This window comes from Oryctolagus cuniculus, chromosome 14 (genome assembly GCF_051225735.1).
Source record: "Oryctolagus cuniculus isolate XC-2025 breed Fujian yellow rabbit chromosome 14, ASM5122573v1, whole genome shotgun sequence".
NCBI lineage: Eukaryota > Metazoa > Chordata > Mammalia > Lagomorpha > Leporidae > Oryctolagus > Oryctolagus cuniculus.
This window is the reverse complement of record NC_142880.1, coordinates 5333935-5346622: the sequence shown is the minus strand read 5'-3', so window position 1 is coordinate 5346622 and position 12688 is coordinate 5333935. Positions and strand designations below refer to the sequence as shown.

General features: G+C 41.7%; 1 protein-coding gene across 49 annotated transcripts in view; it reads right to left on the bottom strand.

Annotated features, from left to right (window-relative positions):
* Positions 1-12688, bottom strand: part of ATG10 (autophagy related 10) — a 271675-nt gene that overhangs the window by 186061 nt on the left and 72926 nt on the right. For 43 of the 49 annotated variants that reach the window (XR_016220372.1, XR_016220373.1, XR_016220371.1 and 40 more), the window contains one exon: positions 11645-11752. The exons of the other annotated variants lie outside the window; for them this stretch is intronic. Coding sequence is in view for 27 of the 43 variants with exons in the window: in XM_070056374.2 (XP_069912475.2) it covers positions 11645-11752 (108 nt within the window). In the remaining 16 variants the exon portion in view is untranslated. The remainder of the gene's footprint in view (positions 1-11644; positions 11753-12688) is intronic. 49 annotated transcript variants of the gene reach the window in all.

Sequence of the window (12688 nt, the reverse complement as noted above, 5' to 3'; positions counted from 1 at the left end):
AACCTACATTTCATTTCTCCATTCTATTCTCTCTATCCTTATTAGCCGGTGAGTTAATTTAGAATCTTACAAAGTATTTTTAAAGTATAGTAGCTATTTTGCAATAATACATTCATATGAATCTTAAAGGTTAATGACTAATTTTCATCAAAAAGCTGTCTAATTAGAAAAGGGAGCTTGTGTTCCCATATCCATTCTCAAACTGTTGTTTTGTTTCTGTAAAGAGGCTTTGAAAAGGACCATCCATTGAAAACCCAGTGTTGATTAAAGACCAGCTGGTAGATCACATTTTCTCACTACTATTAAGCCATCACATCCCAATTCCTCAACAGAAAGTTTCCAATTAAATCCACAGACCCATAAACTGATAAAGTGAGTGTAGCACTGACACCCCTTTACAGAAATGTTTCACTAAAAATGACATATCCTAAGGACCAGTGTATATGATTATGTTGGCTCATGTTGGTAATATTCATTTATATTAGGCCGGCACCGCGGCTCAATAGGCTAATCCTCCGCCTTGTGGCGCCAGCACACCGAGTTCTAGTCCCGGTCAGGGCGCCAGATTCTGCCCCGGTTGCCCCTCTTCCAGGCCAGCTCTCTGCTGTGGCCAGGGAGTGCAGTGGAGGATGGCCCAAGTGCTTGGGCCCTGCACCCCATGGGAGACCAGGAGAAGTACCTGGCTCCTGCCATCGGATCAGCGCAGTGCGCCGGCGCACCATTGGAGGGTGAACCAATGGCAAAGGAAGACCTTTCTCTCTGTCTCTCTCTCTCTCTCACTGTCCACTCTGCCTGTCAAAAAAAATTCATTTATATTAGAGGACTTTGAATAAATGTGGTGATTTCCTTTGGTCATTAATAAAGAAAAGATCATGTTCAACAATCACCACAGTCTTGTTTGTGATTTCACAAATTCAGAAATGCCACAAGCAAAATCATATTAGCCATTCTCAATGTCTCATCCATTACAACCAACCTGTAAGAACTGTTTCCCAAAGCCAAACTGAAAAGACACCTCAATATATTTGAGACTTCTGAGTATCAGCTCATTCTTTAATTATCATTTTAAATTATACTTAGAAAATTTTAAAAAGGTAGAGATTATGGGGCTGGCGCTGTGGCACAGTGGGTAAGGCCGCCGCCTGCAGTGCCGGCATCCCATGCAGGCACCAGTTCGAGTCCTGGCTGCTCTACTTCCAATCCAGCTCTCTGAAAAGTGGCCTGGGAAAGCAGTAGAAAATGGCCCAGCTCCTTGGGCCCCTGCACCCACACCTGGAAGACGCTCCTGGCTTCAGATTGGCACAGCTTCAGCTGTTGCGGCCAATTGGGGAGTGAACCAGCAGGTAGAAGACCTCTCTCTCTCTCTGCCTCCCCTCTCTCTGTGTAACTCTTTCGAATAAATAAATAAATAAATCTTTTAAAAATGGTGGCAATTAGGTTTCTCACAAATGACTTCATTTTCTATTATTTTCTTCCTTTAATTTTTAATTTTTATTTTTAGGATTTACCTGAAAGGCAGAGAGACATCCTCTGTTTCACACCCTAAATGCCCACAACAGTGGAGGCTTGGCCAACTCAAAGCCAGGAGCCCAAACTTAATCTGGGTCTTTCACAAGGACAGCAGGAACCAGTACTGGGTCCTTGCTGCCTAGCAGGGTGTACATTAGCAAGAAGCTGTAAAGGACTGAAGCCCAGGCATTCTGATATGAGATGCGGGCATCCCGAGTAGCATCTTAATTAATGTGCCAACCCTCAGCTTTTTTTTTTTTTAAATTGCACTATTATTGATAATCTCAACAGGCCTACAAGTCATGAATCTAGCAATCTTTCTACAATCAAGACTGTCAGTTCAGGACAGAACAGGGAAGTGAATTTGATGATTTCCCACATCATCCAAGGCCAAAATAACAAAAACATGTTAAAACAACCACTAGCAGAGCCATCTCTTTTGACATCTTTAAATAGGAATGCTGATGTATACATACGGAACTATTGGTCATTAAATTCTGAAGAGAATTTAGAAGTTCCCTAGCTCTGTCCTGTATATAATGCAAGAAATTTTTCTGAAATATTTGAGGCCTGAGGTTATAAACTGACAGTCTTAAGGACCATTTAGAGCCTATAGATGCCAGCTATTTGACATGTACAGGGTTTGTTTTTTTTTTAAGATTTAATTATTTATTGGAGAGGCAGAATTACAGACAGAGAGAGGTAGAGATAGAGGGAAAGCTCTTCCACAGGGTGGTTTATCCCTCAAATGACTGCAGTGGCCAGAGCTGGGCCAGTCCAAAGCCAGGAGCCAGGAGCCTCTACCAGGCCTCCCAGGTGAGCGCAGGGATTCAAGCACTTGGGCCATCTTCCACTGCTTTCCCAGGCCACAGCAGAGAACTGGATCAGAAGAGGAACAGCCAAGACACGAACTGGTGCCCATATAGGATGCTGGCACCGCAGGCAGAGGCCCAGCCTACCACACCACAGCGCCAGCCCCAGATAGTTATTGGTTTGTTTTTTTTTTTAATTAAGCCAATACATAAAAATCCTTATCGGCCTTCTCTTGAAAGTTGTCTTACAGCTGCAAGTCTGCTGCCTGTTGGAGGAAGGACACCTGTACCTCCTCATGGATGCTCCCACCTCTTGCAATTGGCCACTTCCCTCCCTCATCCTCTGGCCTGTTGCATCCAGCATCCATGCACTGTGACCACTCTTCTGGACAGGTGTTACCCACACCAGAGATGAACATCTCTACTCAAGTGGAGGGTGCTCAGTGCTTTACAAGTGGATTGATTTCATTGTAGACAACACTAAACATTCCTAAGATTTGTCTAGAATAACTTCCAGGCACTGGAACCAGTCCTACGCTCAGAAACTAGCAATGTCAGTCTCCTCTCTCTTCACAGGAAAGCCTTCTAGAACTAAAGGCAAGCAATTCTTCTGGGTCTTCAGTTCTTTGGTGTGTTCCTCTACAGGGATGATTTACTTATTCATTGGAAAGGCAGAGCTGCAGAGAAAGAGAGAGAGAGAAAGACAGAGAGAGATCTTCCATCCTCTGGTTCACTTCCCAGATGTCTTCAACAGCCAGGTCTGAGCCTGGCCGAAAGCCAGGAGCCCAGAGCCTCATCTGGGTCTCCCAGGTGGGTGTAGTGGCCCAAGAATGTGGGCCATCTTCCACTGCTTTTCCCAGACCATTAACAGTGAGCTGAATCGGAACTCAAACAGCCAGGAAATGAACCAGCAACCATATGGGATGCCAGTGTCACAGGAGGCAACTTAACCTGCTGTGCCAAAATGCCCACCCCATGATCTTTTTCTATTGTAACTATTTTCTATCATAACTATTTATGAATTCAAGTATTATTTATACCATTATCCATGTTCTCCACATGCATTACTATAATATTTTCCTCATTGTAGATGAGTGGTTCTAAAACTTTCTGGTCACAGGACCCCTTACACTATTAAACTTTATTAAGGTGGGGCTGGTGCTGTGGAACAGCGGGTTAACGCCCTGGTCTGAAGCGCCAGCATCCCATATGGGTGCCAATTCAAGACCCAGCTGCTCCACTTCCGATCCAGCTCTCTGCAGTGGCCTGGGGAAGTAGTGGAGGATGGCCCAAGTTCTTGGGCCCCTGCACCCATGTGGGAGACCTGGAAGAAGCTCCTGACTCCTGGCTTCAGATTGGCACAGCTCCAGCCATTATGGCCATTTGGGGAGTGAACCATCGGATGGAAGACCTCTCCCTCTCTCTCTCTCTCTCTCTCTCTCTGCCTCTCCTTTCTCTGTGTAACTCTTTCAAATAAATAAATAAATCTTTAAAAAAATAAATAAAATTTATTGAAGATCCCAATGAGCTTTTATTTTAGAGAATTATGTTTCCACATGTTAGAAATTATATGAAAATTTTTTTAAAACGAATTCATTTCAAAGTAATTGTCAATGTGTTGGCATATTTCTATGAAAATAAATATATTTTCCCTAACAAAATAAATGTGTGAGTAAAGTGGCATTATTTTACACTTCTCAAATCTTTTTAATGTCTGGCTTTATAGAAGACAGCTGGAGGAGGGGGGAGGGGTGCTGGTGTTGTGGCACAGGGGCTTAAGCTGCTTCCTGAAATACCCGTCTCCCATAAGAGCGTCAGTTCGAGTGCCGGTTGTTCACTTACAATTCAGCTCCTTGCTACTGCACCTAAGACAGCAGCAGAAGATGGCCCAAGTGCCTAGGCCTCTGCCATTCACAAGAGAGACCTGGATGGAGTTCCAGGCTCCTAGCTTCAGGCTGTCTCAGTCCTGGCTGTTACGGTCATCTGAGAAGTGAACCAGTAGACAAAAGTCTCTCTCTCTCTCTCTCTCTCTCTCTCTCTCTCTCTCTCACCATCTCTCCTTCACTCTCTGTATAACTCTGTCTTTCAAATACAGAAATCTTCTAAAAAAAACCAGAAATTTATACAAAACATAGAAGAAATCCGGGTTCTTATAGCTGCTTTGCATTCAATCTCTTGTAATAACAGATATCAGAGTGGACTCTGGAAAGGCCAGGGTGAATGAGAGTGAAAAATGCACACAGGGTAATATATTATGACAGTATCTGATTTTGTAGACCCGCAGAAGGGACTCTGGGACCCCTCAGGTGCCCAGGCCACGTGTGAGATTCAGTTATGCTTTAATGTGCAAGTTACAGTTACTGTGTCCGCAATCAAGGCATTCTTTTTGCTTGTCTTGAGCATGCAGTCAACTGAAATCAATAGTTCTTCCTCAAACTATCTGCTGTCAAGTCAGGCCTCCCGATTTTGTATAAATGCAGACTTTATACATGTATTTTCCCACGGATGACATTTTGTTGGTTTCAGGTTATTCTTTAGTTAAAAGAGAATGTGCTAAAGTTGTTGATTAAAAAAAAAAAAAAAAGTACTTATCAGGCCTACTACTGCTTGAACAAGATTTGGCTTCCAAACTCATGCAGACATCCAAATCCCCTAAGTCCCCAAATCCCCATAGTTAATGACACAAAGAGGGTGGAAAGCTAATTCAGTTAGGGTGCTGAGAAGCTAGGCCCAGGGGGAGGTCCTTAGGTCACTGATGGCAGGCCCTTGGAAGGCTGTATGCATCAGACGGTTGACTATAAAAATGCCTGAGTGAGGCCCCGCCACCCTGTTCCTAGCTTACCATGTGACACTTCCTGCACTCATGCTTCGTGCTCCATGTTCCACCACTGCTGCCCTCAACAGTGGCCAACATATGGAGCTGCCCAGTCTTGGACTTGAACCTCCAAAATGGTGAGCTAAATAAACCTTTTCTCTTTATAAGTTATCCTCTCTTGGATATTGCCTTGTAGTGATGAGAAGCTCACTAATACAGGGCTAAGCAAATTTACTAACCCCACAGAAACCATTCCTGCAAGCTGATATCCACTCATTCATGCATCTGTATTCCTTCGGTATGGTTGGTCAACTACCTATAGACACCATTAACTATTAACTTAGAAAAAAAGTTAGAAAAGATTTTTAGCCCCTCGTCATTATATTTTCAGGGTCAAGAAACAATTGGGACCAGCATTTTGGCCCAGTAGGTTAAGCTGTCATCTGCAGCGCTGGCATCCCATATGGTTGCTGGCTGATGTCCTGGCTGCTCCACTTCCAATCCAGCTACCTACGAATGTGCCTGGGAAAGCAGCAGATGGCCCAAGTGCTTGGACCCCTGCACCCACCTGAGAGATCTAGATGAAGCTTCTGGCTCCTGGTTTCACCTGAAGTGAACCAATGGATGGAAGATATTTCTCTCTCTCTCTCTCTCTCTCTCTCTCTCTCTTTGTGTGTGTGTATGTGTGTGTGTCCCCCTCTCTGTAATTCTTTCAAATAAATAAATAAATTTCTTTTTAAAAAAGTCTTATACCTAAATTTTCATAATGCCAACTACTCTAATTACTAAAAATTAATCACTTTTTATACAGAGCTGAGGTTTATTTTGATAAGTGATGGTTGAAAATAAAAAAATAATATTGTTTTCCACAATTTCTACAAAGGTCATGAAGCTCATTAATTATCATAAAACTACCAACGATTTTTCATGACTGACAAATTCTATCCTTTAAATACACGTATGGCTGAATTTGATCACTTTCACAAATTAGGATTATACATCCCTTGAGTTACTCTATCAACAGCACAACAAATCCTCTTCATGAAATTTGCTTAAACACTGAATTTTTAAAATGTCAGTAGTCCACTTCATTTCTGAGAAAACAGGTTCTTCATCTTACTAAATTACAAACATACACAAGCACACACACACATATATATACATATACATACATACATATATATATATATGGTCATATTATTTTATACTGATGTTACAAATACAAGCACTATCCATTAGAATAAACATTAATTCTGAAATATGGTGGCACAGCACGATAACTGCCACTCGGGATGGCCACATCCCATGTCAGAGTGCCCCAGGCTGACTCCCACCTCTACTTCTGATCTAGTTTCCTGAACATCCTGAGAGGCAGCAGATGATGGCTCCATTTCTCGGGTACCTGCAGCCCACACGGGAGACCCAGAGGGAGTCTGGGACTGCCCTGTCCTGACTTGTGCAGGCATTTGGGGAATGAACCAGCAGATGTAAGACTGATCTCTTTTTCTTCCTCTCTCTCTCTCTCCCTCTCTCTCTCTCTCTCTCTCTGTCTCTCTCTCTCTCTCTGGCATTCAAATAAATAAAAACAAATTTAAAAACTTTTTTAAAAATAAAATATTTCATGTAATCATTTGGTACCTCAAAAAGTTTATAGAAATTGAATGAAAAATAAGTTTACTTTGATGCAAAGCTTTTCTGAAATCCATGCATAGTTTTGTCATAATAAGCATTTTCCATTAACTTTTTGGAGACCCCTCAAAATAATAAACCTACGAGTGAATCCATAAAAGTCATGAATAAATCTATGATGAAAAAATGAATCTAAGAGAAGAAAGTACAACTCTTTCCAATATTAGTCCAGGGATGTAAGACACTAGATTGCAGCTGAAATGAAAGGCTCTAAATGCCCTAATTAGTCTACCATGATCTTTTAGTGAGGGTCATTGTCAACTGTCTTTCCACTGCTCTCTGAGATCCTGGTGGCAGTGCCTGAATGAATGGTCACCTTCCAATTTGGAGGTTATTCCCAATCTCTAAAGGCAAGAAAAGAAGAGAAGAAGAAAGGAAGTATTACAGACTTCCTGTTCCTTGGTTTTCCAGTCACATCCTGCTATTCATCGCAAAATTTAAAAGATAGTTTCACATGTGACATTGATAGCATTAATATTAGTACTTCACGCTTATCACATCCAACCGAAAAACAAAAACCAGCTAAGTAGCATCTGTATTTGGGATGAGCAAACAGAAGTATTGTTAGTAAGCGGCTAAGAGAATTATAAAATACAATTTCTAACTCAAGTCCAGCATTCTTCTTCCAATCATGCTGCTGTTATAATCTAAGTCAGGAAGGCTTGGTCTAAATGTACTATGTTATCAGATAAAACACTGAAGTTGACTAAAAGATGGAGTGCTTACCATCAGACTCTTAAGACAACTCCTACAAACATATACCACCAAAAAAAAAACAAAAACAAAAACAAAAACAAAAACAAAACAAAAAAAAACCTCATGGCAAATCAGCCTTTTAAATATTGCTAATTTTTCTAAATAAGTTTATTGTTGGAAAACATGCTAGTAGATATAAATCTTTGGGAATTCCACCAGTTCTAAGTAACTCTCCCAAGAATCCAGCCTACACAATGTCATCATGCTGAGGCATCTCATCCTTCAATGAGCTGGTACTAAAGAGAACTAGATCTGAAGGATTGAAAAACAGGTGCTGAGTCGCCCTACTCCCTGCAGCTGACAGTCTGAGCAAAGGGTCTGACCTTAAGGAAGTAAGGACAAAGCCTAAGACGTAAGAAGGAAGAGAAATAAAGGGAACACACTTTTAAGGAAAGCCACTGAAGCGAAAGAACAGGAATAAAAGATACTAAAAAGAATTTTAAAAATCAGCTAAGAAAACCTTGTCTGACTGGAAGAGGGAAACTATTTCTAGGTCTTGTATATATCTTTCAATTACTGTTTCTGCTCAGGATGGGCAGGGAGGAAAAGCCAGGAGATGCACTACTGCACTTTGACTCTGAACTTAAAATCTTACACTGTCTGGGAGAGCAGTGACAGAAAAGGGACAGCAAGGGACTGTGTAAGGATGAATGGCAACGACCAAGAAAGCCACTGAATGAAGTAAAAATTATCCCAGGGGCTTTGTGAGGTGAGAGAAAGAGTAAAAGGCATCATTCACTGAGATACAAATGTAAAAAGGAAAACAAAATAGTGATTTAAAATCATAGCAGCCAATGGATAATTTCAAGGATGTTAGCTGTACATGAATTGTAATACCATAAGGACCACTTTTTTCCCTTCAACATGAACATTTAACCTTTACAATTAGTCACGTAGATGACCATTATTCCTAATAACTGCATCCATCATACAAATGTCCCCAAACTAACAAATCCATCGCAGTTGGACACTGCAGCTGTTTCCATTTTTCCTAGAAAATAACAATGAGGGCGCAAGCGCTGAGTGTCACACAGCAGGTTAGGCTGCCACTTGAGATGCCCGCATCCCATAATGGAACTCCAGTACTAGTCCCAGCTGCTCCCTCCTTCTGTTTACTTTTAGACTTATTTATATGAAGGGGCAAAGTTAGCAGAGAGAGTGAGAAACAGAGAGAGAGAGAGAGAGAGAGAGAGGTCTTCCATCCCCTGGTTCACTCCCCAAATGGCTGCAATAGCAGGAGCTGTGCAAGGCAGAAGCCAAGAGCCCATTACTCCACCTGGGTCTTCCACTTGACTGGCAGGGACCCATGACCTTGGGCCATCTTCTGATGCCTTCCCAAGCACATTAGCAGGAAGCTCCACTCTGACCCATTTCCTTGTTGATGTGCCTGGGAGGCAGCAGATGATGGCTCTAGTACTTGGGTACCTGCCATCCATTTGGAAGACCTGGGTGATACAGGTTCCTGGCTTTGGTCTGGCTCAGCCCAGACTGTTGTGGGCATTTGGGGAGTGAACCAGTGAAAAAATGGAAAAAGCTCTCTTTCTCTCTCTCTCCCTCTCCCTCTACATTACTCTATCACTCAAGTATATAAGAATAAGCTTTAAAAAATAACAAGATGAATATACCTGCAGGTAAATCAATGTGTATATTTCTTTTTATGAGTTATTTGTTTGCAGTCTACCGTGATATAAAATATAAGATATTGAGAGCTGGATAGATATTTAATAGAGAACGCTCAGCAAAATGATAATGGTGGAAAGTAGGTGGTAAGTATATTCATGTTCACTAAAAATTCAAGTTTACTAAATGTCTGAAATTTGTTAGAAATTAAAAATGCTGAAAAAGTTATATTTTAAAAGCATAATTTCAGAATTGGAATAGGTGTGCACACCTTTAGACTTGGTGAAATGAAAGCATCAATAGGAAGCACCAGTTCCCTTACACTGATACCCCACTTTCTTTTTTTTAAGATTGATTTTTATTTATTTGAAAGACAGAGTTACAGAGAGAGGTTGAGACAGAGAGAGAGGTCTTCCATCTGCTGGTTCACTCCCCAGATGGCCACAACAGTGGGAGCTGAGCTGAACTGAAGCCAAGAGCTTCTTCTGGGTCTCCTGTAAGAACGCAGGGGCCCAGTGACTGGGTCATCTTCCAGTGCTTTCCCAGGTGCATTAGCAGGGAGCCACGTCAGAAGTGGAGCAGCGGGGACTCAAACCAGCACTCACATGGGATAGCAGGCACTGCAGGCCAGGCCTTCAACCTGGTGCACCACAGCACCAGCCCTGACAGCGTCACTTTCTAGTGCCTTAGAATCTCGATCACTGGTTAAGCAGAGACCTGTGACTCATCTTTTAAATCATTACCTCTGTGTTCATTGGTAAGATGTGTTAATACGTAATGAACTGAAAAGTTTCCTAGCACACTTGGCCTCAGATCTGATGTTGTTATCTGAACCATGAAGCAGAAATCAAGATTCAAGCACACCAGCAACTGCCCCAGGGAGCTCAGCTTACCACCACAGCACAGGACCCTCAAGAATAACCTGCAGATAGGATTACGTGGGAGAACGTTCTCAGAGGCCAGAACAAACACAGGCACAGAGGGCTAACGCCTGATCGCCAGAAAGAGCTCCCCTTCACAAGAAAGGCTCCTCTCCCATTCCACCAGGATTCTCGGAAGCTACATGTTGGTGGGGAACTCCCCAAGAGACTCCTTTCAAAATTCAAGTATTTCACTTCAGTATGAGCTCCACATGATTATGGTGTAGCTATAGCATGGGATACAACGGAGTCATTAAACAGAACCAGGAAATTCTACTTCTACTGATACACTTGCTCATTGCAGAAGAACAGTTATGTGTATGGGGGTATGACAGAAATGTGTGTGAGACTATCTACCAGAATGTTAACAGCAGTTACCACTCAAGTAGTGTATGGGAGAATATTTACCCTTGTTACACATTTCTCTGTTCATTTTTATAATGGATAAATATGTATATAATTTTACTGACAATAATGAATACAGTCCTAGACTGTATAATGACATTTCGGTCCACAATGGATCACATATTCAATCATGGTTCCACATGACCACATGGAGATGAACACTTTTATTGCCAGTGACATCAAAGCTTACGTACCTGTGGTGACACAGGTGTGAACACAGGCACTGCACTGCCAGCAGTACAGCAATGTGACACATGTGTGTGCAGAACCCAATGCTCGATAATAATGAATCACATTGATCCCAACCCATGTGTTTACTGTGCTATTCTTTTTATTGCTTTTAGAGCCTCCTACTTTTAAAAAACTGTGTACTGCGATGGCGCCTGCACTGGTGCACCAGGAACAGCCTCATACATCTCATGTTGACTACATCATTTGACCAATCAGGGCCACAAGGGTAAATGACCCATACTGGGTAGGCCTGCAAAGTGTTGTGCATGATACTCATGAAGTACGAGATTTCCTAATGACACAGCTCTCAGAATTTATCCTGGATCTTAAGAGGTGCATGACTGTACAATAAGGTTATCTGTACTTCTATAAAAAAGAAAATTTAAAATACCCCAGAAAACCACTAAGCCATTAGCACCTTAATACAGCTTAACTTGGCAAGGCTTTCAAGTCAAGGTTAAAATCCCATTAGCAATGAGACCGAGAGTCCTCATACTTTCAAGGGTCAGAGGCAGAGTAGGCAAAGGGGTCTCCATACTAGATTATGTAGCCAGGGATATGTCTCTATCTTCCCAAGGGGGCTTCCCTGGAGAAAGTCAGTAAGCAGCAGAAGACACCTGGGCTCTGCAGATCCAATGAAAACAGAAGCAAGAAGGCCCACTACGACCTGAGCATGCTCCAAGTGGACCTTGCCTTTATCATAATTCCTGTTTTCAGCATTGTAGAAGGAATACCTCCCTGCAATGATGTTCCTTTCCCCCAACTACAATGGGTCCAAGAGCAAAAGGCAGTTTATTTTTTAAAAAAATACATCTAACATATTTAAATTTTTAAGCATACACTTCACAAAGACTGTAGAGAAGAACATGATGTGTCGACACACTCACCTCCATGGGAAGACCCGTCTGTTCGTGGGCAGATGGTCTTGGGCGAGGCGCCACAGTCCCGTTTTTAATTTGCAAATGCGTTTTGCACATGTAGCCATCAGAACAGTCCTGTGTTCCACCACCAAAGAACATGTAAGAAAATGCTAGTTATTTTAAGAAGTCATCGTTCTAAGAACTACATTTTCTGTTAAGTTCCAAATTGGGCAATGAGAAAGCATGTATATTAAGTAAGATAAAATGGATAAAGAGACTAAACTAATACACCTGCACATAGTAGGCAAGACACAGAAGTTTTACTCCCCTTCCTCTCTCATTTACTAACATTTCCCCTTCTAGATTCAAACCTCCTCATCAGAATATAACATCCAGGTCAAAGAGTAGAACTCAAGGTTGACAGCTGTGAAAAAGCATTTATACTTGCAAAAATGCCTTGTCACACAATGGATATTTTTTATGGCATAGAGGAATTCAGATTTTAGGAAGATTTGCAACGGATCTTGAAGCTGGAGGAACTTTCCCTTTCATTTTCTTTTTTTCCTTAAGATGAAATCTCTATTAAAATGTCCCAGGAAGATAATTACATGGCATCTACCCGAGGACTCGAAGGAAGCTGCACTTTCTTCCTCCTTTCAGACAGGCAGTTCCACCTCGGTGTGCTGTACGTTGGGAGAGTTTTGTTTTAGGCTGCACTGACATGTTTAAATCTAACTCACTGGTTCTAGCTCTGCTCTCTAGAGTCTAATCCCTTTTCCACAGAGCTTTTCGTCCAATAACTGACAATGACCACCAGCATGTTCAAATATGCCATTCAAGACATAGTTTCCAAGTCCTCCACCACATGTATTTCTTTTGTGCTTGTTCTTCAATATACTGATAGATGACATTCATCTAATTATGGGCAGTTGCATTTTTTAAGTAAGTTCATATATAAGAAGTTAATACCTCCTCATACACAAACACACAGGCATATGAAAATGAAGTGTCCTTCAAACTGCCATACCCACATTCACACTTTAACAGAATTAAAATAATAACAGAATTAAA